The sequence below is a fragment of the Penicillium soppii genome, assembly GCF_028829465.1.
Source record: "Penicillium soppii strain IBT 18220 chromosome Unknown utg000001l, whole genome shotgun sequence".
In the NCBI taxonomy this organism is placed as follows: Eukaryota; Fungi; Ascomycota; class Eurotiomycetes; order Eurotiales; family Aspergillaceae; genus Penicillium; species Penicillium soppii.
In genome coordinates this window covers 1,375,566-1,402,188 of record NW_026643231.1, presented here as the reverse complement: position 1 = coordinate 1,402,188, position 26,623 = coordinate 1,375,566, and the positions used below count along the sequence as shown (strand labels likewise).

Genomic DNA, 26,623 nt, shown 5'->3' with positions numbered 1-26,623 from the left:
CGGCAAAAGATACAGAGAGAGAGATACAGAAGTAGGAATGATAGAAAGCCAATTGAAAACGAGATAATGAAAACATTCGCTAGACATTTGAACCGTAATATAGTATTTTCATTCATCATAAAACAAGTAGCCGCTTTTTTTCACAATAGCCGCCGCAAAGTATCCGACGCTTTTGAATCGAGGCGGGTCAGTATATCAAGAAGAACTGACAGATCGTTACGCGCTCGAGCTAATAGAGGGGATGTCTCATGTTGATCAATGATCTCGAGGAGACAAGCTCCAATTAGTCTGATCTTTTCGACCTGTATAGACATCAGCAGTGATTCATGACAAGATTAACGGGGGATGACCTACGCAAGGTTCGCCATTCACCTGCAAGGCCCAGAAAGGGGCATCACGAATTACTCGCAAAAGATCGCGTGCAATATCAGTTTTCCTGAGAAGCAGCATTTCGCTTTGTGCAGGTGGATAATAGTTTAACTCCTCGAATTTCTGTGTGATCACCATCTTCAGACAATGCAATGTGACATATACATTGGTTGCTTGTATGGTATGCAGCCTAGTCAATCTGGATAACCGTTGATTATCTTTATTGGAACCTGCCATGAGCTGATCATATTGCAAGAAGGGAGGCAGATCATCCAAAGCCGTTGCAAAAAGCACATAAAGATGGTCAAGTCGATGACATTCTTCAGATGTGGGTGGCTGACGCGGAAGTAAGTTTCCAGTTTTGTGACTGTCTAATAGTCGCATTTCCAAGAGCAAATCCGAAGCACTTTGCCAGAGCCGAATGTTGGCATTGAAACCTGCAATGAAGCTCTTGTGAACCCCCTCCTCATCCGGAACAGCACTACCCGGTGTTAATATTGCCTCGTCTTCAATGCCGGTCGGATAGCCAATGGTGATACCAGATTCAAAAGAATATTTATGAATCGTGATCGGCCGATTATTCAATATGGCCGCTGATTTATCGCCGATGTAGGCAATCCAGAATGCCCGTCGGCGAAATTCTGCCTCGAGAACAGTGAGACCTTGTAAGGATTCCTCTTCATGCATTTGCATCACTTGCGCCAATCGGGTCGCTTCCCCGAATATGTGCCATGATAGTCTCGGCTTGCCAGCTGCATGCATGCAGTTGGAATGGAAGTATCGGATGGCAACAGAATTAGCATTTGGGTATTCGAGATCGGCCTCTAAATAAGTGGCTAAGCAATTTCTAGAGGCTTGCAGGAATGGGTCTGCAATTCTCTCACCCTCTGGAAAAATATCCTTCGGAAGAAGAAAAGCCGCTTCTGCGCAGACGGCTGTGATTAAAGTAAATGTGAAATCAGGCCACATATCTGGGTACTTGAGGCTGCTGAGTCCATAGATGAGGCCATCGGATCTCGAGATTCGTCCTTGTGTCACGAAAAATCCTAGTCCATCTCGGAGACTGGGCTCATGAACGAGTGGAGTTAAGGGGTATAGATATTCGAAAAATAGTTCGAAACAATGATTGACGGTCTGCTCTAAGCTCGTGGACGGGTCTTGTAAGGCGAGGTCTCGCTCTAAGCCATGCCATCGTTGCAAAGCCGAGGTGACTCTGTTAGAAGCCGGATTGGAGATAGACGATTGAACTGTATGCACTGTTGCAGGGGACAAAGCCGGATCAAGCACCGACAGGGCCGGGTCCCACACATCTAGTGAGACCACAGCCGGGACAGAGGAGCATGCGTTTTGAGATGCAGAGCCGTGCTCCGAGAGTTGCAGGGATGAATTTGAAGGACTTTGCAAAACATTCGGATAAACCACATCATGGGATCTTTGCCGCTTGGATTTGGGACCTCTTCTTGCAATCGGCAAATCAAATGTGCAGTTCAAACGAGCCAGACGGCAAGTGGTGCAAGTTGACGATTGGCTGGAGCAATCACACTGAATCGCTGCAGTTTAGTTTTGGATTCGTCGATTTTTACCGTTTCATGTCATACCTTTGCTTTTCTCCGACGACATCGATCGCATGCCCTAGTAGATGATCGCGAGCCAGATGCAGGGCTGGAAGTGGCCATTAGGTACAAGGTGAGATAACGGGGAATTTCCTCGGTGTTGAAAAGTTGGGGATGGGCCTCGGTCAAATACTCCAGTTTCCCCGGTCCTGGCCCCGCATTCCGGGTACTAGAGGCAAAAAACACGTGTATAAGATTTCGCATGATAGAAATTGGTTTATTTGGATCAACAAGTCATTATGTGTCAAAGTTGATAATGCGAGAGCTTGTATTAGGGCCTAATGCGGGATTAATTGGAATAAAACAACGCCAATATATTGGGAGTAAGAAAACAAAAGAATATCACTGAGCAATAAAAGTAAATGATAATTAAAAGCAGTTCTGAAATATCATTCAAATATGTGGCCTAGGCTCGTCTGAACCTATATCACCTGCGCGAGATTGCGGGTTGGAAGTATCCAAATTCATACGTTCCTCGAACATACCTTTCAAAAGCAAGGCAGATCGCTTCGGAGTCCGTTCCAAAGTTTTGTAGTCAGTGAAGGTAACGCCAAAGCGAACCCCGTATCCATCGGACCATTCTAAAGGAAATTAATTAGCTTCGAAATAATCAAGTTTGCAACGAAGACATACCCAAATTATCCATCAAAGACCACGCAAAATATCCTTTGATATCAGACCCATCTTCGCGCGATCTACCAACCGCATCAAGATGATCTGCGAAGTATTGAATTCGGTATGTATCGTTGACAGCCTCTTCGCAAGTCATTTTGTCTTCACCAGGACACGGGCATCCATTCTCTGTGATGTAAATTGGCTTCCCATACTTTCGATAGACTCGTGTCAAATGCTTCCGGAAAAGATCGGGGGTGGACCGGAGCCAATGCACTCCACTTTTCTCTCCAATTGATACACCTTGCTTGTTTTCTTGCAATTCATCCACGTTGCCCAAGAAATCAGTTTCGGCGGCAGGCACGTTGCGGTGCCGGGCAAATTGGGAGGTGTAATAGTTCATTCCGTAGAAGTCCATATCGGCCTCTCTGAGCAGGGCAAAATCAGAGCCTGTAAATCTAGGGAGTCGGTCCCCCAACTGCTCTTTCATGCATTCTGGATAGTCTTGTGCTAGACTGCCATAATGTCAGCGATGTTCCTCTGCACAGTATTGTATGTGAGCGAAACATAAATGAAGACCTACCAAACCGGATTGGCGAACCATCCAATATGAAATTCCATCCTGCGTTCTGCAGCTTGCTGGTCGCGCTGGTCCTGGCTGTCCCAAGGCTCGTAGTAATCCCCATTCAGAGAAATCCCGATTTTCCCCTTTTGAGAAGCCTTGAAATGCCGGTTATACAGGGCTGTGGCACGAGCATGGCTCATGATCAAGGCTTTGCCGACGGTCCAAGGCTCTGTGGCAGTATTTCCCTCAGCACACTGAGGGTTCGTACTGCTCCTTCCAGGTGCATTGCCTCCAGTGGCGTATCCCTGAAAGACCAATTAGCTAAATTGCGTAAAGCATGAATGAAAAAATGACCTACAAATATAGAAACGATCCATGGCTCATTGAGTGTGATCCAGTTCTTGACCCGATCTCCGAATCGCTCGTAGCAGACTTTCGCGTATCGCTCAAAGTCGAGCTGCGACTCTTCCACATCCAACCAGCCTCCGTACCGGTCATGAATACCCTGAGGGAGATCCCAGTGATAAAGAGTAACCCATGGTGTAATTCCTCTGGCGAGCAAGGAATCGATGAGTTTGCTATAAAATGCAATACCCGATTCATTGATCGGATCATCTCTACCCCCTAAAGGAATGATTCGAGACCAGGAGATTGAAAATCGGTACGCCTTTGCACCGTATTTAGAGAGACTGTCGAAGTCTTCTTCAAATCGGTTATAGTGGTCGCAAGCAACATCTCCATTTGCCCCCTTTTGTTCTTGTAGGTTCAAGATGGCAAAATATATCCCAGATAGACTTGCCGCGCCCATCTTCATTTACTGCGCCTTCAATTTGGTATGATGCTGTTGCAAAACCCCATTCAAAATCCGAAGGCAGTGAGATTGTCGACATACTGAGTACAGAGAAGATGAACCGGGAGACAACTTGCAATCGAATACAAAGACCAGCTACACTGGATACTGGAAGGATTGAGAGTTATGCCTTATAGCTTCCGGGAAATTGTGGCGCTCAAATAATTCACGAAGCGAGCCCTGGAGTTGTCCCGTCGGAGATTGATCACCAGGCACATTTCGGGGAAATACAGATTTGGCCGATGACAATTCCCCGATACTTTTCCTTGAAACTTTCTCTTTCCCCACGGGGCAATTCCCCGCAGAATGCAGACTTCGAGTAATTTCCTTTCCCACGTGTGCATATGCGAAGTTTTAGGGTTGTCGGCATGCATCAATCTCATCGTCTCCACTTAATTGTCACTTCTATAAGAGGTGCAGGGAAGCCATTGAGCTGAGACCTTGGTTTTCGATAATTGGCAGTGAAGTTAACTGCACTTATCTTCTCTTTTTCATTTGGAGTCGTTGTTTCTCTGTAATCATGGCTCCTGCTGCTGCCCACGCCACCGAGGGCATTGTGTCATCCATTGATGTGGATTCTATGCCACCTTTTTGGCGACGCAAAAATGGTATTCTGTTATACTTTCTATTAACTTCGTCGCTGTTGGCAAGTGCTGCCCTCGGAATTGATGGAGTAAGTTTTTCCTCTCCAACCACGCATCGTATTTCGCTAATAGGTCTTTGCAGTCCATGACGAACGGCATGCAAGTTCTGGAATCTTGGCAAGATCGGTTCGGACATCCGGAAGGTGCCAAGTTGGGATTCTTTGGAGCTTCCAATGCAATTGGAGGCGTGATCCCATTCATTTTCCTCAGCTGGATTGGGGATAAGTTTGGCCGTCGTCTGCCCACTGCTCTAGGGTCGGTTATCATCATCACCGGTGTCATCGTCGAGTTCTTCGCTACTTCATTGAACATGTATATCGGCGGAAAGATCGTGTTGGGAATAGGATCTTCTCTTATTCAAATGGGCGCACCAGTCTTGATCACAGAGCTGTCTCATCCGAAAGAGCGTGTGCAGGTTACCACTTTTTACAATACCTCCATCGTCCTGGGATATGTGATTGGAGCTTGGGCAACTTTTGGCTGCTACAGAATTAGCAGTCAATGGTCGTGGAGATTGCCAACTTTGATTCAAATCGTTCCCTCGGCCTACCAATTCTGTCTCATCTGGTTCTGCCCAGAATCACCTCGTTGGCTGATCGCTAAGGGTCGTCACCAGGAGGCTCGCCAGATTTTGATTAAATTCCACGGCGAATGCGATCCCAATTCAGAATTGGTCCAAGTCGAGTGTGCCGAGATCCAACAGGCCATTGACAAAGAAGCAGAGAACAACATGAGCTGGAAGGACTTCTTTTCTTCTCGAGCCAACCTTAAGCGTCTTTTCCTCTGCTTTGCCACGGCCGTTTTCAGCCAGAGCTCCGGTAACCTTCTTGTCTCCAACTATCTTACTCAGATCCTCAAGGACACGGGGTTGAAAACGCAATATGAGATTACTCTTATCAACGGGATGGTCACTCTTTGGCAGTACATTGTCGCAATCTTCGTTGCACTGGTCATCGACAAATTCCGCCGCCGGTTCTTCTTCCTCACTGGGTCTGGTGGTGTTGTTGTCGTATTCGTTGTCTGGACCATTGCCGCTCAGCAGTATCTTGAACATAGCTCACTGGCCGCTGGCCGCGTTGTGATTGCATGCATCTTTGTCTTCCAGGCATTTTATACTCTTGCTTGGACCAATCTGATTGTGACATACCCACTGGAGATTGTAACCCTTCAAATGCGCGCCAAAACATGGGCATTTGTTCTTCTCACCATCCAGGTGGCATCCATCTTCGGAAGTTATGTCAACCCCATCGGATTGAAGGCTCTTGGGTGGAAGTTTTACATCTACTACTGTGTCTGGGTGCTTATCGTCTTCCTCGTGGTCTACTTCTTTTTCGTTGAGACGGCCGGCCCTACCCTTGAAGAGTTAGCTTATCTCTTTGAAGGAGAGGACGAAAAACAACAGATGGGCGAGAAGATCGTGGAGCAGAAGGAACAAATCCAGTACGAAGAACACGTGGGAAACAAGCTTGCATGACGTACCCGGTTGCATCCCTCAAAGTGATGATATAAAGTGATTTGGATTGAAATGAACAAGGGTGATGATAAAATCCCAATAATAAAATCAGGCTACATATAATGAAGTTCGAGACAAGTCTTACTCTAAGTTTGTGCGCACGCCGACTCCATGGATATACAGACGCACTCGAGGTTCCAGTAGCAACAGCCAATGTAGGGATTTAAGGATAGTATTCAAACCCGTACATATGTAGTTTCCGCCTCTTCCAGTGGTGAAGTACTCAACAATAACAGGAAGATTGCTGTACCGAAAATCGATGCAATGGAATCAGACACAGTGAATTTGGCTCAATCTCTTACATTGTAGCTGGTGGGAGTGGAGGAGCTGATTGCGGGAACTGAGCTTGACGCCAATTGATGTTTAATGGAATATTGGACAGTGCAATAATCCTAACGACGTTAAGGCTGAAGGTATTGAGTCTATCTAAAACCTGGTGGTGATCAATTAACAAACCTGGACGCATACGTCTAGAACGGCATACAAGGAAATCGAAACTGGAAGGAAAAGCTATCATTACATCCATTATCAAAATCGACATCTGACTTCGCTCCAAACGCTCCGCATCCTTTTCATTTGAAACGCTGGCGGGGTCCATCAAAAGAGCGAGGCCCAGAGAACTCCCGGCCAGCATTTGCAAGTTTCCCGTTCGCCAAGAAAATAGTATAATTCCATGCAAGAAACATTGATCAATATTCACGTAGACCGGCATGTTTGACCGGTAGGAGGAAGATGCAAAGCATTAAAATGAGGTAAGCCGTAGGTAACAAGACAAAATCCATCTAGGTCAACTTCTGCTTGATGAAGAATGACCGCAGATGCGAGAGCTGCCAGGCGCAAGCGGCGGACAGAACGACGAGCTGGATCACAGTCCAGCGCACAACACGGGAGTTGGTAGTCTCGGACTGATCACGGAATTCGGATTCGCGCTCCTGATAAAACAATATTAGTATACGTCCGATTCAAGCTATCAAACACCCGAGAGGCTTCATGTGGCCAATTCTTACCCGCTGGTACACCTGTTCGCGACGGATGTCGTGCAACCTGCTGTTCAAGTCCTTGACACGCTGGACAATATCCTTCATCTTATCCTTATCCTCGGTCTCGATCTTGCTAGTCTCGCCAATGGCAAGGTCGACGGTGACCTTGACGGCGCCCCGGGAGGTGCTCAACCAGTTGGAGGCAGCATCAGTCTCGGGTGTGAAGCAGATTTTGTGCTGGCCGGCGTCGGCGGCAGAGAAGTGGAAGCGGCCAGAGTGGCTGTCACGCTTGGACACAACGCGGTGGTCGTTGTCGAAGGTCTCTTCGACGGTGATGAGGACATGCATGTTGTGGTCGATCGCGTAAGTACCGGACTGCGCATTGAGAACTTCGGTCTCAAAGCGACCTATTGTTCATTAACATCGAGTTAGCTTGTGTTTCATCAACCAAAACGCAGGTTGGATCCTACCGGCCACTAGGGTATCCTTGGGCAGGTCTTCGAAGAAGCACTTCGTTTGCCGGCCCTCCATATAGAAGTAAAGGGCATTGGCGGGGAGAAGAAGAGAAAAGAAGGAAAACAGAGTCAAGACTGATGCCAGCCATGACGACGAGGTCCTAGAGAAAGCCATAGTAAAAGAATATGGGCAATTGTAGAATCGATCAAGTCCAACGTACTCCGTGAAGGTGTCAACATCCAGGGACCGCACCTCACCGCCTGCAGTATACGGAATCCTCCCTTTCCAACCGGAAACCTCTATCGACGGTGATCTTCAATTTCAACTGCACTGTTTCTATATCATCAAAGACAAGCCGGTTCATTTCTCCCTGATGCAGTTTTAATTGGTTGATTTCCCCTACATCGAAAATTTTGAGCCGATCTCATCTATCAAATTGCCATCATGGCATCCGCCGGCGATGTTCGCGACATGTTGGATTTGCCCGCAGAAGGCCAGCCTAGACCACACAAGAAGCAGAAAGTGGTTGAAAAACGACCAGGTTGGTGTCATGCGCGTTGTCAGGAGTGGTGGGATTGACTAACAGTATCGTTGCAGAGGGTATCACCCGTGAGTTGTACGCGCTGCTGGGCGAAAGGGCGCCGCCAATCGCGATTAATGAGAATAAATATAAGGGGCGTCCAAAATGGATGAACAAGCAACGTCCTCGACCCTGGTATGTTATTGAATTCACATCAAGAGCCTATGGATGAAGGCTGATATTGAATCCTATTTAGGGGCATGGCACCTTTTACAAACAGCGCTCGTTCCGATGGCCTGGTTTTGCACCACTGGCAGAGAAAGTATGAAACGGCACGACCGCCGGTGGCCGCACCAGCAATCGAAGAATCGCAAATGGATGTGGATCAGCCGAAGGAAGAAGCGAAGGAAGAAGCGAAGGAAGAGGCTCCCAAAGCAGTAGAGCAGGATTACGCTTTCGCCAAGTACAACGTCAAACCGCGCCTACCGCGTCGATACACGGACGACGAATACGCTCGACTTCTGAAAAGCGATGACTGGTCGCGTGAGGAAACAGACTACTTGATGGATATCGTCACAGAGTATGATATTCGTTGGGTGATCATCGTAGATCGTTATGACTATCAACCGCCACTGGAAACCGAGCCTGATGGAAATGCGCTCGTGCCAGCTAAGCAGTATCGGACGATGGAACAAATGAAGGCGCGCTATTATTATGTTGCTGCGACGATGCTTTCAATAGAGCACCCACCTTCAGAGATGTCCGAGGCGGAGTTCGAACTACACGAGAAAATGCTCAAATTCGACCCCAATCGCGAGCGCGACCGCAAAGACTTGGCCGCCTTGCAAATCAACCGGACAGCAGACGAAGTGCGCGAGGAGGCAATGTTACTGGAAGAGTTGAAGCGTATCACAAGCAACGAGCAGAACTTCATTACCGAGCGTCGCGAACTTTACTCTCGCCTCGAAGTTCCCATCAGCGTTGGAAACACAACAATGTACCAGTCCAGCGCAGGACTCTCCCAGCTCCTGCAAACCCTACTACAAGCCGACAAGACCAAGAAACGCCGCTCCATCCTCGGCGACGGTGCCATCCCCAGTCCCGCCGGTCAAACTCCAACCACAGCCGGCGGTCTTGGCCGAGCTGAAACACCAGTCAGCCAAGCGGCAAACAACAAAAAAGGGTCCACGGCCTCAAAAGAAACCCATCAAGCCGTTCGGACCCTCACACCCGCCGAGGAAGCCAAGTACGGCGTCACACACCACGAACGTGTCTCCGCAGGTGTGCAATTCCGCAGCGATCGCGCCCAGCGTCTCACACAAGCCAAGTCCAACGTTCAGACACAAAAACTGGCCAACGCGCTCTCCGAACTCGAGATCCCCGTGCGCCTATTCATGCCTACCGAGCGTGTGTGCAAGGACTTCGAGAAACTCATACAAGCCGTCAACATGCTTCTCGACGCGCGGAAGATCTCGGAGAAAGTCGAAAGCGAAGTTCGTGTCCTCGAAGCTGCCAAGTTCGAGCGTGAGCGTAAGGCACGTGAAGCTGCCGGTCTACCCGCTTTGCCTCATCCTGAGGTGAAGACGGAGGCTGAAGATGGTGACACGGGCATTTCTGCTTCCCATGCAACTGGGCACTCTGCGGCTCCTGCGGCACAACATGGCCAGGGTGCACCAAATGCCAATGCGCAAGAAGCGAGCAATGAAGGAGAAGCTCATCATAAGCGTTCTGCCAGTGTGCTTAGTGGCGTAAGTGATAAGAGCAACAAGCGTCAGCGGAGGTAGACGATCTACTGAGGAATAGTGTGCGCGAGAAGTGTAAGATGTATTCGGGATTTTTTATCCATTGTTTTGTACGATTAATGACATCAGACTGGGCGGCATACTCATAATTGAACTAACTCGATATCCTCACGGGTAAAAATACATGCAAACTGGCCCTGGGGCCATGAATAAAACTGCATCTTTGCTTGCACCTAACAGGATTTCCTCCATTTCTTCATGCTCAAAGTTTGCTGCTGATCACCATTACTCTGCTTCCACCACCAGACTTGTTCGACTCGCCCAACCGCTGCCGTAAAAAGACCCGGGCATTTGAATGCATTCTTGATAATCATTCGCTAATTCAGCTGCTATGTCACTTCTGGTAGAATTTTCTCGGTCAACACTGGGCGGCCACTCTTCGTACTGGACCGGAGAGATTTCAGACGGCTCTTTTGGAGGCATGTATGAGCGTTTCTTGCTCTCTCTGTTTCTGGAGAATCTCAAAACCCAACGCCCACTTCGAGAGCGCGAGGGTTGTCCGTTTAATTTGTCTGCGCTCCTTTCGTTTGACGGATCAAAGTAAGCAGATGGACGACAGTCTGTCTGATCCATTGATAATCGGCGATCTGCAATTAGGGAAGTCTCTGGAGTACACGAACTGCGCCGCGACTTTAGAACATCATTCTTATCTGTCTGGGGTTGTTGTTTCAGCGACAGACTGCCTCTTGACCATCGACGCAAAAATCTTCCATCCGTGTCCTCCACATAATCGACAGTTGCAGGGGTTGGAGATCGGTTGTACTGCGCATAAACTGAGCCTGCATTATGGAGGTTTGAAGGGGACATTGCCTCGCCTGTCATGTCCGCCGCTAGAGGGGCATGACCATGGCCTCGAACCGAGTGGCTTTTGATCTTCGCCCACATGCTTGGTGTTAGAATGGGCTCACCCTTGAGATCGATCGGGAGCTTGGTGGATGAACACCGGCTGTCGGGTCTCATGGAATATGCCCTGGGAGTCACTGGCTGAGCTTGAGGTTCCAGCTTGTTCCGCTGCTTGACAGATCCAATCATTCCAGCTTCATGGGCGGTACCAGTGGTTGGCGAGGGGGATTGGCAATCCCAGCCTCTATTGAAAAGCGGATTGTCATTCCCATCACCCTTTGATGGGGACTCGTCGACATCGTTTACCAAACTATAGCCGTAACCCATTCGCCGACCGTCAGTCATCCACCCGGAACTGACCTTGCGGGGTGAGCCCATGCCGTTCATGCCATTCTTGGAATTCGGTGTGGAATGGGTATAGAAGGATTTCGAGTTAGCGGCTTCGAATTGGTCGACAAGTTTGCTTTTGATGACCTCATCCGTAGGACTTCGTCCATCCTCAATGCAAGCATACTCTCCAGTCATCATTCCGCGAATGTTAGGCAAATGATCCAGAACATTCGCCGCATGAACTCTGAGCGAATGAACAGCAGGGGAGGCCGTCCCCAAGGCTTCATCGCTTTGACGTGAATAGAACGAAGACACGTCTCGTTTGTGAATAATAGCTTGCTTCTGGGACTCTGTCCCAACAATCGTTGAGATATCAGATGTCTCCCATGATCCAATGTTTTCTAAGGAGATCATGGGCGCCCCATATCTGTTTGCCCGTGGGAGATCCGAGACAGATGGATTGGCTGACGGTGGTCCGCGTGCTATGTTAGGCCCCGTAATTTTGTATGAGAGATCGGCGCCGCCTAGGTATGGCGGATTGCCTTCCGACTGGGATCTAGGAGAGCTCGTAGGCTGCCGTCTTTTTGAGACCATGATGTCAGATGTTTGCCTGGTCAGCGATTCTGAAGATGCCGCTCCATACTCATTGTGATCTGCATCCATATATTGAGCCCAGTCCACCACAAGATTCTGAAGATTCTCACCACTGCTACCCGTCAATACAGTTCGAGGTTGAAGATTTTCCCGCTTGGGCCGAGCCAATTCTTCTTGACTGACATGGAGACTTGGAAGAGACTTCGCAAAGCTGCTTTGCTCTCCTGGTCGTTGATTGGGGAGCGATGTGTTAGATGCGGGCGTAGAGCGGGCTCCTGTGCTTTCGATTCCATGCTTGACATGACGTGCACCAGAGATACCTCTTATACTTCCTGGTGGAGTGGGAATGAAGTGCATTCCAAAGCCAGCGCTCGGAGTCTCAGATCGATCCTGACCACCGGCGCTCGCCCAGCTCTCCATGTTGATGCAATCCCGACTGCGCTCTATGATATCATTCAATCCCATTCTGCGGAAGGCTGGGCTCTTGGATGATCCTTTTACGTTCTCAATACGCTGTGGGGTTCCGATACACCGGGCATCGCTGTCATATCCTTGCGCATTCATCAAGCTGCTTCCGTTTTCTTCAAAAACGGCTAGCTCCTTGGCTGTTTTTGGCGTGCTTGGATTTGGCTTGAGAGAGAAAGGAAAGACGATGCGGTGCTCCGTGGACGGTCGGGATTCTCGAGAGAATCGACGGCGAAGGCGATGCGAGAAACTTGCGGAGATACCTCTTTGGTTTTGAACGGGAGTTGGATTCTCTCTGTGTGGAGCCTGAGTGACCCCTTCAGACTAAATGTTAGATCGTGACGATGTGCTATCAGGAGTGACGTTGACTCTTGCCGTGAACTTGCTCCCCAGGACCATCCACGTTCCCATTTTGATCCTCTTGGTACGATTGCGCAAAGCCAGAGGGAGAAACAGCCCGATGCCCACTACGAAGACGGGGGCAATTGAATAAAAACATGACTCAGAACTTTGGAATAGTTGCAGGATGCGGAAAAGATCTTAATGGCTATACGATTTTGCTTTTGGTACGAGGAAAGAGCACAACAGAAGGCAACATGGAATGTCAATAGCTCTTTCAGTTTGCCATCTCTTGCCATCTATTGAGTATATAAGAGTAGATCCATGGTTTGGATCGGAACCAAGCAGTCTCTATCTTAGCTTAGAGTAATTTTGACGCTACTCACTGCTTTTTACAACACCTGGCGATAGAAAGTAGGTCGGTGAGACAGACTCCTACTCAAGTCTTGTTGGCCCAACATCTCAGTTGACCACATAGAGCCTCGTATTTATTAGATAAATTGGATTGGCGGTTACAAAGGTCTACCCAGTACATCTTATACTAACACACTATATATTGAAGACGCCATACAATTGGAAACCAGCAGTCAAATCTTCATGAAACGCTCAGCTATCATGAATGAGATGGCCGAGTACCTAGGTAGGTACTCGATCTTCTTCGCCCACTTTTGCATAACCCTGTGAGCGGCGGCAACCCTTCTATCCAAATGGAAGTCCCTCAATGAGCAGCTACACACAGCAGATGCGACAGCCAACCACGACCTCCACCCGGGGTTGGGTTGCCTTTTCACAATAGAATTGGAACCGTGGAGGCCGCCGCCAAGTTTTTTTTTAATCATCTCAACTTTCACAAAGACCATTATATAGCTGCTAATATGCCGTTAGCCCAGTCATATGAGCATATGGTGTTGCAGTGCGAGAAACCATGGGCAGCGAGCCATGGCTTACGAGAGACAATTGTGCGAATCTCTGCGGGGCTGGAAAACAAAGAGGAACTTTGGATCCGACTGCAGCATACTTTATCGATGGCATCGGATCTGTAGTTATGACTGGATATATAGTTGTTGTTTTCTTCTTCGGATATCTCTCTATCTATTGCTCTGTCCACGCGAGATCAAAATTTCCACTCGTTTTATTCCATATATCCGTGGATCTTCTCAAAAAAAAACTGTCGACATGACCTTGATGGATTATACACCTGAGTGTGGAGTCGTTTGACACAAAATCTTATTTCATTCGTTGCACAAACTGATCGTTATTTACTTCAATCTCAGCTCTCTGATTCCTGAGGCCGTATTTGGGGCTGAGTTGTTGACTGCGCGTATTCGGATCTTCCCGAGGACTCCACTATTGACCCGCCCTGCCACTTTTTGTTCATGAATCACACTTCTCTGCTCCCAGAAGGATCATTTCTCTGGATAACTACAGTGATGCTAGTGGGGTTTCTAAGCTCGTGTATTTGCTATGAACGAATAGAATGAGTGTCCCGGGGTACGGAGCCACCCCGGGATCCGGAGCTTCCACCCTAAAGGAAGCTATCGCAACTCAAGCCTACTACGGAAGGCTAGACAAGGCTAGAGTAAGCAAGAATGGAGCACATACGCTTTTAATAGGGGGTGGCTTTGCGATTCTCGTCAGCACTAACGTCACTCACCTAGCCGCAGGTGAATCATATATAAGGAGACTCTGATCTCCACGATGAAAAGGACACATATCACCCACGTCAATAGAAGCCACAGCATTGAATACAATATGTCTGAGAACACTCAATTGTCCAGCTTGGAGATTTTCCTTGAATCCTATCCCACCGTCAAATACATACAACCCTCTTCTCCTGACTATACATCGGCCCGAACAATCTTCATTAGCTCCAACCGGGATACCCCGCTGGCCATAGTGCAACCACAGTCTCCCTCTGACGTCGCTGCTCTTGTGAAATATGCTAAATCGCAGTCTATACCCTTCACTCTCCGATGTGGCGGCCACAACCTAGAAGGTCGCTCTGTGGCCCAGGGGGCCCTGCTTATCGATTTGCGGACGCTGACAGACGTCAGCATATCCCCGGACCGTAAGTCTGCCACTGTTCAAGGCGGCATCATATTAGAGGAGCTCGGCACCAAGCTCTCGGCAGAGGGTCTCTGTACCCCGATAGGAGCCACTCCGACTGTGGGATATGTGGGTTGGGCCTTGTACGGCGGGTATGGGTCCTTCTCCTCGAAATGGGGACTCGGAGTGGATCAGATTCTTGGTGCAACCGTTATCAACCCCGATGGCGAGATAATCACGGCCGACGAATCTCTTCTAGAGGGTATCCGAGGGGCAGGCGGCTTATTCGGTGTGATCATCGACCTCACCATCAAGGTTTACCCATTCGCCAGCGTAAGAGAATCAGATTTACTTTGAAATACGTCGTAACTTACCATCCGAGCCCCCCAGCTTCTGGCAGGAACCATACTCTATGATTCCACCGACATCGCCACAGTCTTCGTAGACTTCAACGCAGCCCACCAACGTCTCATCGACTCAGAGGACATTCCCCCCGAATTAACACTCCAACAACTGGTAGTGAACGCCCCACACGGCCGTTTCTTCGGTGTCAAATTCACGTGGAGTGGCGCCGATATCGAGGAAGGCCAGCGCTGGAGCACCAAAATCGCCAACCTAGCCCCAGCACTCATGAACACAGTCGCGGTCACTACAATCCCAGAATGGCTAGCTGCCAATGGCGCCTTGACCCCAGATAGTGTCTACGGCTCTGCCTTCACTCACAACATCAAAGCCATTACCCCGGCTGTGGCTGAGGCAATTGGAAGAAGTTTTGCTCTCATGCCGGCGGATCCCGGTGCCATGCTGTCTATCCATCAGCTGCGTGGGCCGTCGGCAGCGCCGCAGAGTCGTCCATCCGTATTTGTCACCCGTGAACCACATTATATGGTTGAGTTGCTGGGATTTGCGACGAGAGAGAGTTTGAAAGAGGAGTCTGAAAATTGGGCCGCGAGACTCTTCGAAGACATCATGCGAGCGGATCTGGGTAATGTGTTGCCGACTTGCTATATTTCATTGTGTAATACCTGGCAAGCAGCTTCACCGGCTGAGTTACTCACGGTGTTGTATGGAACAAAGGCGGAGCAAGTGAGAGAACTAAAGAAGAGGTTTGATCCAGACAATGTGTTTAGGCTTACGGTTCCGGTTTTGGAGTGAAGGAAAGGACTTGATCACTCAAGCTGTGTAGGTAGCGGTATTATCATCGGAGGTTGCATTTTTCTACATTCTGGCAAATTATCTTGTAAGTCTTCACTGAAGCCTTTACATAATACATAATCACGGTAACACAGGGATGTGCAAATACCTATGCATACTTTCTGTGTCCCCTAAAAACCCACCATACACAGGATATCCGGTGAACCCGAAGTAAATGGCGCTACCAATAAGAATCCTCAGCTTTCTGCCCATTGACTTGGCAATTAAGGCCACTGATCCGGACAAATGAATCTGGAATCGTATACAATAGTTTGACATGATGATAGGTAGATTGATTCTCTGCAGCTCTACCGTTAGCGGGGCGTAGAAAATCCTCAATTCCAGCCAAGTCGCACGCTAAAAGGATTTGCGTTGTCTCAAAGCTGCAGAAGTACGCCACATAGGTACCCAATCATGCACAGTTTCGTTTTTAATCTTGACACTATTCTCTCACCAAATACTCTAGCCCTGCTGGGGGCATTCTCTCTGGGTTGCGATGTTATCCAACTTGAAGACTTTGCGGCCCATTGGCTTAGTGCTTGCCCTCATCATCCCCTTTTCTATTTTTTGCTATCTGTACACAGACTGGATACCAGAAACATCAATTAGTCCCAAGATTACACTATCTCAGTCTTCAGAGACAACTGCGACCGGCACAAACCCAAACCCAGCCTCTGTGGCGCCACAACCGTCCAGCGACAATGAAAGTCATTACAACGATGCGCTAATTTATCAACACCCCGATAAAGTGTGGCACTCAGCGAAATTCGATAATCTCACAGAAACCCAACGTGAAAGAATCAGAAGCTGGACAAAGACGAACCCCTTTTGCCGCCAAGAATTGCTGACCGACCGATCGGCGCAGACGTTTGTTCGGGCTCACTACAACGAAACCCGACCGGATATCGTTGAAGTCTATGAAGCGATCCCCATTCCGATTCTGCGGGCTGATCTTCTCCGTTATTTAATTCTACTTGCAGAGGGTGGCATCTGGGGTGATCTAGATGTTACTTGTGAGAAAGAAGTCACCGAGTGGGTCCCTCTTGAGTACCAGAATCAAACGATCGACATGATCGTCGGGCTAGAATTCGATTTTGAATGGCGAGGACCAGGCAAGGCTGTCGCATCTCAATTCTGTAATTGGGTCTTTGTTGCACGGAAGTCTTCACGCAATCTCCAAGTAGTTGTCGACACTGTGATCGCCAAATTGAAGGAGATAGCTCTGGCCAACAGTGTCCATATCGAAGGTCTTACGCTTGAAATGCTCTCGGATGTGGTGGATGTGACAGGTCCCAAGATTATGACGGTTGCGATCCTGAAGAGTCTTGGACAGTTGCTTGATCGGCCTGTTGATGATCGTGATTTCTCAGGCATCAAACAGCCTAAGTTGGTGGGTGATGTGCTGATCATGCCTGGAAATGCCTTTGCCGCGCTTCAGAATGGCAATCCCACAGATCAGGGAGATGTTCTTGTCACACATCATTATGAGGGCTCATGGAAGAAGGAAGATCAAGAGGCAAAGGAGAGAAAGAAGCAGAAAGAACAGTCAACAGCAAAACCACCACCAGCGACGACGGAAAAGTGAGACCATATGGTATCATGAAATGTATGTATATGGAATGTATTGCAACCTTGGATTAATTGAACAGACTGCTACAACTAGGCATACAAATTTATATGTATAACCAATACAATGTGCAATAATCAAAGAAAAGAAATTCGGTGTGTTACTTGTTGTAATTGCTCTTTCCATTTAGGGAATCTCACCCCGTGTTGTTTACATATGTGTACAGTTGAAGACTTCGAAGTGCCACACAGACCTTCTTTATTTCACATTCACCCTTCATCTCTAAATCTTGCTCTTTCGTCCATCTCTCTGTATTCAAACTTGAACGGATACTGTACTTTCTAATGCGCGCTATTTTTGTTCTAGCAGGGCTATTCCTGCTGGCCGCAACGGCAGTGGCTAGCATTCCTCAGATCGAGATCAAGGCAAGTAAATACAAGGTTTTTGCTTGCTCGAGGGTTGTGAAGATCTAACCAAGCATTTTTGTCATTAGGGCTCCAAGTTCTTCTACGCAAACAACGGAACACAGTTGTAAGTTTTCTATCTTACACAGACCACAATCTACCAGGCACTGACCAGAACCAGCTACATCCGCGGTGTTGCCTATCAGGGTACACGTGCTGGGCCAAATTTCTTTCCACACCAGAGCTAACTTAACCACAGAGGACTACAACGCCGGAGGAGCTAACGGAACTGGACAATCGAGCGACGTACACTATACAGATCCCTTGGCCGACGGCTCCAAGTGCGAGCGCGACATCCCATATCTTTTACAGCTACGAACCAACGTAATCCGCACCTACGCCGTTGATCCGTCGAAGAATCACGATGATTGCATGGGCAAGTTGGCGGATGCAGGCATCTACGTGATCGCCGATCTTGCGTCCCCCGATGTCTCTATCGTCTCTGATCTGCCTGCTTGGACCGTCGACCATTACAAAAGGTATACCTCTGTCGTTGATGCATTCCAAGGGTATGATAATGTTATTGGCTTCTTTGCCGGAAATGAGGTTGTCAACCATGGGAACCAGACCACGGCGGCGGCCTTTGTGAAAGCCGCAACACGAGACATGAAAGCGTATGTCAAGGCCAAGGGATATCGTACATCATTGTCATTTGGATACGCAACCACCGATTCACCTGTTTTCCGGACAGAGCTCTCGGACTATCTCAACTGTGGTGATCAGTCGAGTGCTATTGACTTCTTCGCCTACAATATCTACGAGTGGTGTGGTGACAACACATTCCAGGCTTCTGGGTACCAAAACCGAACCCAGGATATCAAAGACTATTCTATTCCTGTATTCTTCTCCGAGTATGGATGCAATACGGTCAAGCCTCGCAAATTCAGTGACGTGCCTGTGTTGTTTGGTTCTGACATGAACGATGTCTGGAGTGGTGGCATCATCTACATGTACTTCCAGAGCACCAATGACTATGGTCTCGTGTCTGTCGACGGGAACTCTGTGAGTACCGAGGACGCTTTCAACTACTACTCCCAGGCGATCGAGAGCGCGACGCCCACCGGCATAAACAGCGGCATTTATTCTCCCAGCAACTCGCCCCGTCCGTGTCCCACTGTCGATGACAAGTGGCGGGCTATATCAAGCCCCTTGCCCCCTTCCCCAAACCAAGACCTATGTTCTTGTATGGTGAGCAGTCTGTCGTGTGTGGTCGCTGACTCTGTCACACCGAAGCAATATGGTGACCTGTTTGGCACGGTGTGCGGAAACGACAAGAGCGCCTGTGATGGCATCCTGGATAATTCAGCCAGTGGAACGTACGGCGCGTTTAGCGTGTGTTCAAGCAAGGACCAGCTTTCATATGTCGTTGATCGCTATTATCAGGACCAGAAGAAAGACAAAAAGGCGTGTGATTTCAGTGGAGCTGCATCCCTTCAATCAGCGAAGGGTCCGGCTGGAAATTGCAAATCGCTCTTGAGTCAGGCCGGCGTATCTGGGACAGGACAAGTCACCGGAGGGGGAATCCCAGCAGCAACTACATCAAAGGGTGCAGCGGCTTCAACCTATACCCCACCTGCAATTAATTGGGGTCATTATGCTGCGGCGATCTACATCTGTGTTGCGGCGATCACTTGGTCGCTGATGCTTTATCTTTAAGTTGGCACAACCCCGGGTTATGCGTCTTGATGTTTTCCGTTTTATTGATAGCAAGTGGAGCGACGGAGTTGTCAAGATGTTTTATTCAAATTATGCAGCCTATCAAGTGAGTTCTGGGTTGGCTCAGCTTCTGGACTTGGATTCTAGGTAGCAATAAACGCATTCTTCCATGCCAGAGTTTCTCGAGGTAGTTTGCGAATTGTCCTGTATAATTTCTGCACTTTGTCCTATCCCTCATTTTCAAGTCTTTCTGTGAACAATCCACTCCCATTCAATCTATATTTCCTAAAAGTTTCAGTAATTCTCCGAGATAACAAAACAGTCGGGATATAGATCTGCTTAGTCATTTTTTTTATCCCGCGCCCCACGTGCCCGTGGGGCTGACCCAATTCTTTTTACAAAAAAATACAGATCTTCACTTCAACCCATTGCATTTTTTTTTCACTTACTACCCTCTTTAATTCCCGACCTCGAGTCTAATACCGCAAAAATGGGCAACGTAAGTCATTCCAAACCCCTCCCAGACACAACAAGGCACTCTTGCGCTTTTTCTTTGTCTCGATCGACCCTAACACTGACGTTAAATCCAGGGAGCCAAGACCCTCACCCAGCGCAAGCGGGACACCAAGACCACTAAGGCTGCTGGATCGCAGCGCGACAGCGTGAGTGGATCCTTCGTACATATGAAGTGCTCGACGCTGACAATTGCCAGAATGAGAAAGCCATGAACATCCAGTGCAAGATCTGCAAACAGACTTTCCTCCAGACCACCAAGGCCCCTGCGTACGTGGTCCTTACCCTACATATCTCCCTTGTATTGACCATTCACTAATGCTTCTCTCGTCATAGTCTTATGGAGCACGCCGCCAACAAGCACGCAAAGCTCCCCGCTGCCAGCTGCTTCGACGCCCTCAGCGGAACAGCCTAATAGATGCGGAACCGGCACTTGATACGATACCACGGGTTAGCATGGCTTAGGAGTTTATGAAAGCGGAAATATCAGGAATGCACTTTGGGAGACTTTTCTGCGTAGGGAATATCGGGCCCGGGAGTGGGTGTAGTCTACACATGGTGTTGTCATGTGTGATGTGTGATGGTTCTCTACGTAGTCATATTAAATACGATACCCTTCCGTGCATTTGTCGCTCTGCCCCGCCCATTCATGAGACAATCGATCTTCCACAGTGGGAAACCCGGAAAAGATGGCAGATTTACCCGCGAAGCCGACGCTCAAGCTCACAACGTTGACTTGCTAGTCATCCGCCCTGAGAATCTATCGTACATTCCAAACCTACGCGACAGAATGGATCCGACGGTCTCTCCGTTCTGGAAGACCCAGGATACCATCCTGGGTGCGCCAAGCCAGCCGATGCAGATATCTGTGGGGAGGAATTCGCGGCTAGACACAAGCTCAAGTCGGCACTGAAGAAAGAACATCACAATACAATTCCGACAGACACTACCTCCCCAGCCGCTAGACCGTCAACAGTTGGCCCGTCAACTAGACCAGCGGCCACCCACGCGGAAGGACAGACCTACGACAGCGACGATGAGAAACTTGTCACCAAGCCAAAGGAAGTTGGAGTCGTTGAGTTTGGATCATGTAACTCCCAGAAGTTTGCTGGTGGATGGGCAACAACTTTGGTCAGCCGAACGTAGAGTGCACCTAAGACGGCGATCTTCGACTGTTTAGGCGCGTCGACAGTCTTGTTTGACTTATTGGCCGGGCTTACTTGTGCAGAGCTTTTTCGCTTTGCCATTGTGTTGAGTGAAAGTCAAGGTCAAGTGAAAGTCAAGGTCAAGTGAAAGTCAAGGTCAAGTGAAAGTCAAGGTCAAGTGAAAGTCAAGGTCAAGTGAAAGTCAAGGTCAAGTGAAAGTCAAGGTCAAGTGAAAGTCAAGGTCAAGTGAAAGTCAAGGTCAAGTGAAAGTCAAGGTCAAGTGAAAGTCAAGGTCAAGTGAAAGTCAAGGTCAAGTGAAAGTCAAGGTCAAGTGAAAGTCAAGGTCAAGTGAAAGTCAAGGTCAAGTGAAAGTCAAAGTCAAGTGAAAGTCAAGGTCAAGTGAAAGTCAAGGTCAAGTGAAAGTCAAAGTCAAGTGAAAGTCAAGGTCAAGTGAAAGTCAAGGTCAAGTGAAAGTCAAAGTCAAGTGAAAGTCAAGGTTAAGTGAAAGAAATGACGGGTTTGAGGTTGTGGAGGTAGGGAGAAGAAGAGAGAGCCTTGTCTCACTTTGTGTCTGTCCACTGTGTGTGAGACCACTATGATCGAGCTGGTTCGTGGCGGCCGCGTTCGACAGTTGAAATTGCCCGACGCAAATTCGGTTTCTCTTCTCTCTGTTACTGCCAACGACCGACCAGGTCGTGTTGGAAATACACCAAGCTAGTGCCTTTTCGCCTTTCTCTTCTCTATTGGAGTGTGAGCTTTTGCTAATCATCTGACTGCAGTTCCTATCGTTGCACCCTCTATTCTTGTCATCACGAAGATCAAAAGATGGTCGATCTTAGCCGAATCCACCCGTCCCAAGACCATCAGAAAGGCCAAAAGCGATGTTCAGGACATTGAGGTGATCTTGGATTGGCTGGCTCGAAACAATCTTCATGTGGATTTTGAAGGTTACCCGGAAAAGCCAAAAGAGGATCTGCTCTCTGTGGTTCGCAAGTTGCACCAGATGCATACTACAATTCGCTCTTTGCTTAAGGATACTTTGAAAGCGGAGGATTTTGCTCTCATTGACAATTAGATAGCTGATCGATAGAATGACAGTCACGAACGACAGATTGAGCAATATCCAGATACTCATTTCCCACAGCATTCCAATCCCAAGTTTTCATTTCATTCACTGCATCTTCAAGTCTTTTTTGAAAATCTTCGTCACTCTCGTTCTCGTTTTCATTCTCACTCCATCCAGGATCCTTGGTATCCAGCGGTTCGTCTCGCATAATATGAAAGGATATGAAAGACAGTAGATCATCTTCTACTCGACGCCTGAAGGTGTCTCTAACCGGGTGATTTAGGAGATGACGAATCAACGACACCATATACATGTGAGGCTTGGGCGTCAAGATATTTAGCATGCGATCAAAGGTAGATGTGACTTCGACAGTGTCCTGGAGCGTAAGACCGACAAATGACAGCGGGTAGAGATATACTGGACCGCTCTCATCTAGCCTGTGGCTGATGTTAGCTCGCTCCCATTTTCCAAACATGTCAGTGACCCTTGTGGATGGGGGAACGCAGGGGAATCCATAGTCTGATAGTATCTGCGATGAAAGTGAGAGCAGTGCATCGGGGACTGCCCACTCGACCAGCTAGGACTCAGAAGTTAGTAGTTCCCAACAACGAGAGTGCCGAATAGCAGAAAATTGTTTCGCTGCTTACGAGAAGAACCACAGGGTCTCCATTACGCCACTGTACCTGCTGCCCGTACTCCACCACAGGGATATTATTTTCAGCTAGAGCTCTCGTAGCGACCCTCGCGATGGGCGCATGAGGTTGTAGCGATGATGTCTCTTTCTGGGGTGGAGGTTCCATTTTCCGGTCACCTAAATTCAATACAACTCAAATGGTAGGACTCTTTGGTAAGTACGGTGGTCATTTGATGGTATGGTAAAGATGACGAAACATTCCGTGGATAGATGTGTTTTCATCTCAAGGCGGATGCGGCTTAGGGTGTGTCCACACATGACCGCCCTTCTGAGCGCTCAGCAGGGGGGAGACCGTCGGAACTCTCGGTACGGTTTGGTCAGGTTGTTTGTCTCATTCATATTCTTTGTTATGTTTTTTTTTTATCGTAATCAGGAATCCCTATATAAATTGTCAGAAATAAGGAGATACAGAGTGTTTAACGGTCCTGATTGGCCGATACATTTTGGTTCTGACAGAGGCTTGCAGCCGAAGGCATCAATGCCCCTTCAGCTTTCAGGCATACACCCCCGTGCGTCACTTATATTTAACATATTCCTAATTCCCTTTCCTCGGGTGCCAAATCACACTTCAAACAGAGCAAGACGTATCAATACTCTCCGATGATACAAGCTGCATCAATTTTTCACCCTCGGCAATTAGCAGCATATCAGAAGCCCCCTGTTGGAATTTAGGCCACGCAAAGTAGCTAGCATTGTTAGGGTTCGCCGCGGTGTTTCCCAAAGCTAAACGTGCCGGGCCACGCGTGGGATCCTCAGCAAAGCTGAGCCACAGGGCTTCCATTGCGTAGCTTACATCCCACTCAAAGCTGGTGGATTGACTGCGATATTCCGAGTGTGTACCGAAAAGCAGAGGCAACTCTGAGCTATGGTAGGCACCAAACCAAGGCAGTGGTGAGATATTGGAGAAGTTTCCAGCGTATTGGTAGCGATACGTGGGGAGGTCTCCAATATACCGATTCTGTGCTTCTGCTGCGACGGGACAGCTGATTATCTTGGTAGCTGCGGCCAATGCTTCGTCTCCGGGACCTTCGGGCGTGAAAGATACAAAGCCAGCACCTTCATTCGTGTTGCTACCGATAATCATTGGCTATAATAAAAAATTGTCAGATGTTTGGAACCTCGTGAATCAAGAAGAAGAAACTGACTGTTTTGGCAACCTTTCCATTCGTGAGCCTCTCTGTCCAGTTCGAAAACACAACCTTGTTGTCGACTACTGGCTTAAATGCCATTGATGGTGATGTACCATTGCCAGAATAGTAAGACAGGGCGTTTTCAAGTGTTTGGGCCGGCACCTTCCGAACGCAGCTTAGCTCCTCTTCGGAGCCCAGGCCATCGCATCCGACAAGGCCAGCCAATGTTGTGAAGTTTGTTTGGGCTAAATCATAGTTGACGATTCCAGGACCTCCTGAGTCTGCGATAAGACCTGCGACAATTGGATCCTCTGGGTATCCATAGGGATAGACTGAAACGCTGCCTGCTCCGGCAGACTGTCCCCATAGTGTTATCCTCTTCGTGTCGCCACCGAAATTTCCGATATTGTCTCTGACCCATTCAACACTATTGATGTGTCAGTTTTCCAAGTGCGTAGATGGTAGGGTTGAATTGACGTACGCCAATCTTTGATCTAGTAGCCCGACATTCTGATCTTCTAGGCCCTTTGCATTCGGGAAACCGAACAGATTGACACGATAGCTGGTATCAACATGTTAGAATAATAGCTTCACAGAAACCTCGAAAAGGCGGCTTACTTCATAATAACAACAATATGAGATTGAGTTCGCTGAACCCACTTGTCCGGAATTTTGTAAAGCGATGCTTGGCCTCCGCTGGTAAACCCGCCCCCAGGAATATAGAGAAGCACAGGAAGTGGTCTTTGTTGTGATTGAATATTCTCAACCTTCGGTGCCCATATAGAGAGATAAAGACAGTCTTCAGAATTTCCCCCGCTGACCAAGAACCCAGTTTCGTATTCAGTGTAGATTGTCGAGCTACTAGAATCAAATTGCTGCATGCAAGAGTTGGGAAGCGTGAGCGCCTTAACCGTCCCATTGGGTTGCTTGGCTTGTGGTTTGGCAAATCGAAGTTGTCCCACAGGAGGCTCTGCAAATGGCACACCTAGAAATTGGCGCACATCAGGAGCTGTGTGATTAATGAAGCCTTGGATATTTCCAGAGGTGGTTTCGACTAGCAAACCAGTTCCCACACTGACTTTTCTGTTGGAATGGGGGACAGCATGCGCTTCTAATGAGAGTATTGCGGCCAAGAAGGCAATGTTGAAAGATCTCATCTTCATAAGCGACAGAGACCAGAGCTAAGAGGTATGGGTAAAGATGTTTGTATGTCAAAATCAGTGGACAATAGCGTCCCTTATATATTTCCCCAGAATCTCGATTTCTCCATGCTTTGAGACGGGAAAGCGCTCTGTCATCAAACTCATGGCTGTCATTGACCATAAAAATCGAGAAAATAATAGCGAGGTCAAGCATATTTTCACTTAGGGCGGGGTTTGCAATGATCTCTGCTCGGTCAGGCAAAGCGATATGCCGGCAAAGATCAATCTCCACACTATGTTCCTCACTAAGCGAACCCAGATTGTTGCGGGGAAATTGCGGGGAACTTCGGGGTGCATCGACTGTTTCTCTCCGCGTTGTTGATTTGAGGAAACTATTGGTGGGAAAAACCACATGGTAGATTAGTGCCATCAATGGTGTACAAGGGGTGGGATATCACTCTGCCGGCCATATTGAAGCTTTTTGTTATGCCGAAAATCTCTATTCAAACGGCAAAATCCGAAATTGAACCGGCAAGTAGTGAGTGGCCAACCAATTCGGCGACATTCATCAGGCTCCGTGCGATCTCTTGTACCCGTTCTTTCAGTAAGAGCAGGTCGAGAACTTACCTTAATTCCGCTCTATTGCAAACGAATTCGCAATTTGATGAATCTATCTCGATATCTTGATTTGAGGGGTGTCAACATACGGAGTTCCCCGAGGCTGTCGTTAAAATTATTGTTCGACGAACGGCCAAATTTTCATTACAATAACCATATCTCACTAAGCGATTCCTTCAAACTAGTGGATCTCATACTCCACGAACGTTAGCAGAAAAATTATAGGCACGCTGCTGCCCTCACCCATATAACCCAGCCACCCAACGCGCCAATTGAAAATTAATCCCATTGAATACAGAAGAAACAGACTCTTCCGCCCATCTTGCCAGGTAGTAAATTGTGTGTTTCCTCGTACCGTCTGACCTTGGTCGCCCTGGGGCTGGACGGCGTTCTTTGGCGAGGATTTGCCCGTCGTCGTACCTGTCGGTGTCTTCTGGGTACCTTGGGTCGAAAATCGGCGAAGGAAGACCAATGGATCTGAGAGGACAACGTCGAGGGCTGCGAAGGACTTATCAAAGAGTTCAAGTTCAAGGAATACCACAACTAGACAATAAACAACAGACCGAAGATCTATGACCTGTATCACAAATATCTGTATCTTATCACACCTTCCCAATGCGACTATAAATTCTCCTCCCCCTTCCGGTTTCCTTCTGCTCTCTTTCTCCTCCTACATTACCACCACGGACAGAATAGTAGACTCGGTAGTGTAGATGAACCCCGACACTCTTTCCTTCTGATCGTCGACAAGAACTCTATCGTGATATTTGCGAATGACCTTCTTCGTGTGGAATCTGTGATGTCCGCAGGCGGCGCTCACTTGATCACGTATGGTGTTCATAATATCGCAGGATTGACAGAACATCAGGAATCGATCTTGCAGTCACTGAGGA

The 26,623-nt window shown here is 48.2% G+C and overlaps 14 protein-coding genes across 14 annotated transcripts; 7 read left to right on the top strand and 7 right to left on the bottom strand.

Annotated features, from left to right (window-relative positions):
- Positions 1 to 140: 140 nt before the first annotated feature.
- On the bottom strand, positions 141 to 1,989 carry N7529_000536 (transcription factor domain-containing protein; the record flags this gene model as incomplete). The annotated part of the gene is made up of 3 exons (XM_057236067.1): positions 141 to 302; positions 355 to 1,919; positions 1,968 to 1,989. 3 exons carry the CDS (start codon positions 1,987 to 1,989, stop codon positions 141 to 143), a joined length of 1,749 nt encoding a protein of 582 aa, XP_057102870.1.
- A 386-nt stretch (positions 1,990 to 2,375) lies between these two features.
- N7529_000535 (glycoside hydrolase family 1 protein) lies at positions 2,376 to 4,049 on the bottom strand (the record flags this gene model as incomplete). The annotated part of the gene is given in 5 exon segments (XM_057236066.1): positions 2,376 to 2,563; positions 2,616 to 3,072; positions 3,183 to 3,464; positions 3,518 to 3,967; positions 3,978 to 4,049. The coding sequence occupies 5 exon segments, from the start codon at positions 4,047 to 4,049 to the stop codon at positions 2,376 to 2,378; spliced, it is 1,449 nt and encodes a 482-aa protein (XP_057102869.1).
- Positions 4,050 to 4,529: 480 nt separating this feature from the next.
- Positions 4,530 to 6,127, top strand: N7529_000534 (putative MFS hexose transporter; the record flags this gene model as incomplete). Its single annotated transcript, XM_057236065.1, has 2 exons — positions 4,530 to 4,682; positions 4,736 to 6,127. 2 exons carry the CDS (start codon positions 4,530 to 4,532, stop codon positions 6,125 to 6,127), a joined length of 1,545 nt encoding a protein of 514 aa, XP_057102868.1.
- An 821-nt stretch (positions 6,128 to 6,948) lies between these two features.
- Positions 6,949 to 7,776, bottom strand: N7529_000533 (p24 family protein; the record flags this gene model as incomplete). The annotated part of the gene is made up of 3 exons (XM_057236064.1): positions 6,949 to 7,098; positions 7,174 to 7,553; positions 7,617 to 7,776. The coding sequence occupies 3 exons, from the start codon at positions 7,774 to 7,776 to the stop codon at positions 6,949 to 6,951; spliced, it is 690 nt and encodes a 229-aa protein (XP_057102867.1).
- Positions 7,777 to 8,046: 270 nt separating this feature from the next.
- Positions 8,047 to 9,906, top strand: N7529_000532 (SANT/Myb-like DNA-binding domain-containing protein; the record flags this gene model as incomplete). The annotated part of the gene is made up of 3 exons (XM_057236063.1): positions 8,047 to 8,143; positions 8,200 to 8,317; positions 8,379 to 9,906. The coding sequence occupies 3 exons, from the start codon at positions 8,047 to 8,049 to the stop codon at positions 9,904 to 9,906; spliced, it is 1,743 nt and encodes a 580-aa protein (XP_057102866.1).
- A 243-nt stretch (positions 9,907 to 10,149) lies between these two features.
- Positions 10,150 to 12,255, bottom strand: N7529_000531 (uncharacterized protein; the record flags this gene model as incomplete). Its single annotated transcript, XM_057236062.1, has 1 exon — positions 10,150 to 12,255. One exon carries the CDS (start codon positions 12,253 to 12,255, stop codon positions 10,150 to 10,152), a length of 2,106 nt encoding a protein of 701 aa, XP_057102865.1.
- A 1,992-nt stretch (positions 12,256 to 14,247) lies between these two features.
- On the top strand, positions 14,248 to 15,696 carry N7529_000530 (FAD-binding oxidoreductase; the record flags this gene model as incomplete). The annotated part of the gene is made up of 2 exons (XM_057236061.1): positions 14,248 to 14,874; positions 14,932 to 15,696. The coding sequence occupies 2 exons, from the start codon at positions 14,248 to 14,250 to the stop codon at positions 15,694 to 15,696; spliced, it is 1,392 nt and encodes a 463-aa protein (XP_057102864.1).
- Positions 15,697 to 16,231: 535 nt separating this feature from the next.
- On the top strand, positions 16,232 to 17,320 carry N7529_000529 (uncharacterized protein; the record flags this gene model as incomplete). The annotated part of the gene is made up of 1 exon (XM_057236060.1): positions 16,232 to 17,320. The coding sequence occupies one exon, from the start codon at positions 16,232 to 16,234 to the stop codon at positions 17,318 to 17,320; it is 1,089 nt and encodes a 362-aa protein (XP_057102863.1).
- Positions 17,321 to 17,646: 326 nt separating this feature from the next.
- On the top strand, positions 17,647 to 19,422 carry N7529_000528 (glycoside hydrolase family 72 protein; the record flags this gene model as incomplete). Its single annotated transcript, XM_057236059.1, has 4 exons — positions 17,647 to 17,742; positions 17,796 to 17,833; positions 17,888 to 17,913; positions 17,966 to 19,422. The coding sequence occupies 4 exons, from the start codon at positions 17,647 to 17,649 to the stop codon at positions 19,420 to 19,422; spliced, it is 1,617 nt and encodes a 538-aa protein (XP_057102862.1).
- A 490-nt stretch (positions 19,423 to 19,912) lies between these two features.
- N7529_000527 (uncharacterized protein) lies at positions 19,913 to 20,350 on the top strand (the record flags this gene model as incomplete). The annotated part of the gene is made up of 4 exons (XM_057236058.1): positions 19,913 to 19,921; positions 20,013 to 20,084; positions 20,135 to 20,205; positions 20,272 to 20,350. 4 exons carry the CDS (start codon positions 19,913 to 19,915, stop codon positions 20,348 to 20,350), a joined length of 231 nt encoding a protein of 76 aa, XP_057102861.1.
- A 607-nt stretch (positions 20,351 to 20,957) lies between these two features.
- N7529_000526 (uncharacterized protein) lies at positions 20,958 to 21,182 on the bottom strand (the record flags this gene model as incomplete). Its single annotated transcript, XM_057236057.1, has 1 exon — positions 20,958 to 21,182. The coding sequence occupies one exon, from the start codon at positions 21,180 to 21,182 to the stop codon at positions 20,958 to 20,960; it is 225 nt and encodes a 74-aa protein (XP_057102860.1).
- Positions 21,183 to 21,675: 493 nt separating this feature from the next.
- Positions 21,676 to 22,155, top strand: N7529_000525 (uncharacterized protein; the record flags this gene model as incomplete). Its single annotated transcript, XM_057236056.1, has 2 exons — positions 21,676 to 21,775; positions 21,860 to 22,155. The coding sequence occupies 2 exons, from the start codon at positions 21,676 to 21,678 to the stop codon at positions 22,153 to 22,155; spliced, it is 396 nt and encodes a 131-aa protein (XP_057102859.1).
- On the bottom strand, positions 22,142 to 22,946 carry N7529_000524 (uncharacterized protein; the record flags this gene model as incomplete). The annotated part of the gene is made up of 2 exons (XM_057236055.1): positions 22,142 to 22,723; positions 22,794 to 22,946. The coding sequence occupies 2 exons, from the start codon at positions 22,944 to 22,946 to the stop codon at positions 22,142 to 22,144; spliced, it is 735 nt and encodes a 244-aa protein (XP_057102858.1).
- A 462-nt stretch (positions 22,947 to 23,408) lies between these two features.
- On the bottom strand, positions 23,409 to 25,127 carry N7529_000523 (uncharacterized protein; the record flags this gene model as incomplete). The annotated part of the gene is made up of 4 exons (XM_057236054.1): positions 23,409 to 23,927; positions 23,986 to 24,397; positions 24,452 to 24,532; positions 24,589 to 25,127. The coding sequence occupies 4 exons, from the start codon at positions 25,125 to 25,127 to the stop codon at positions 23,409 to 23,411; spliced, it is 1,551 nt and encodes a 516-aa protein (XP_057102857.1).
- Between the last annotated feature and the right edge of the window lie 1,496 nt (positions 25,128 to 26,623).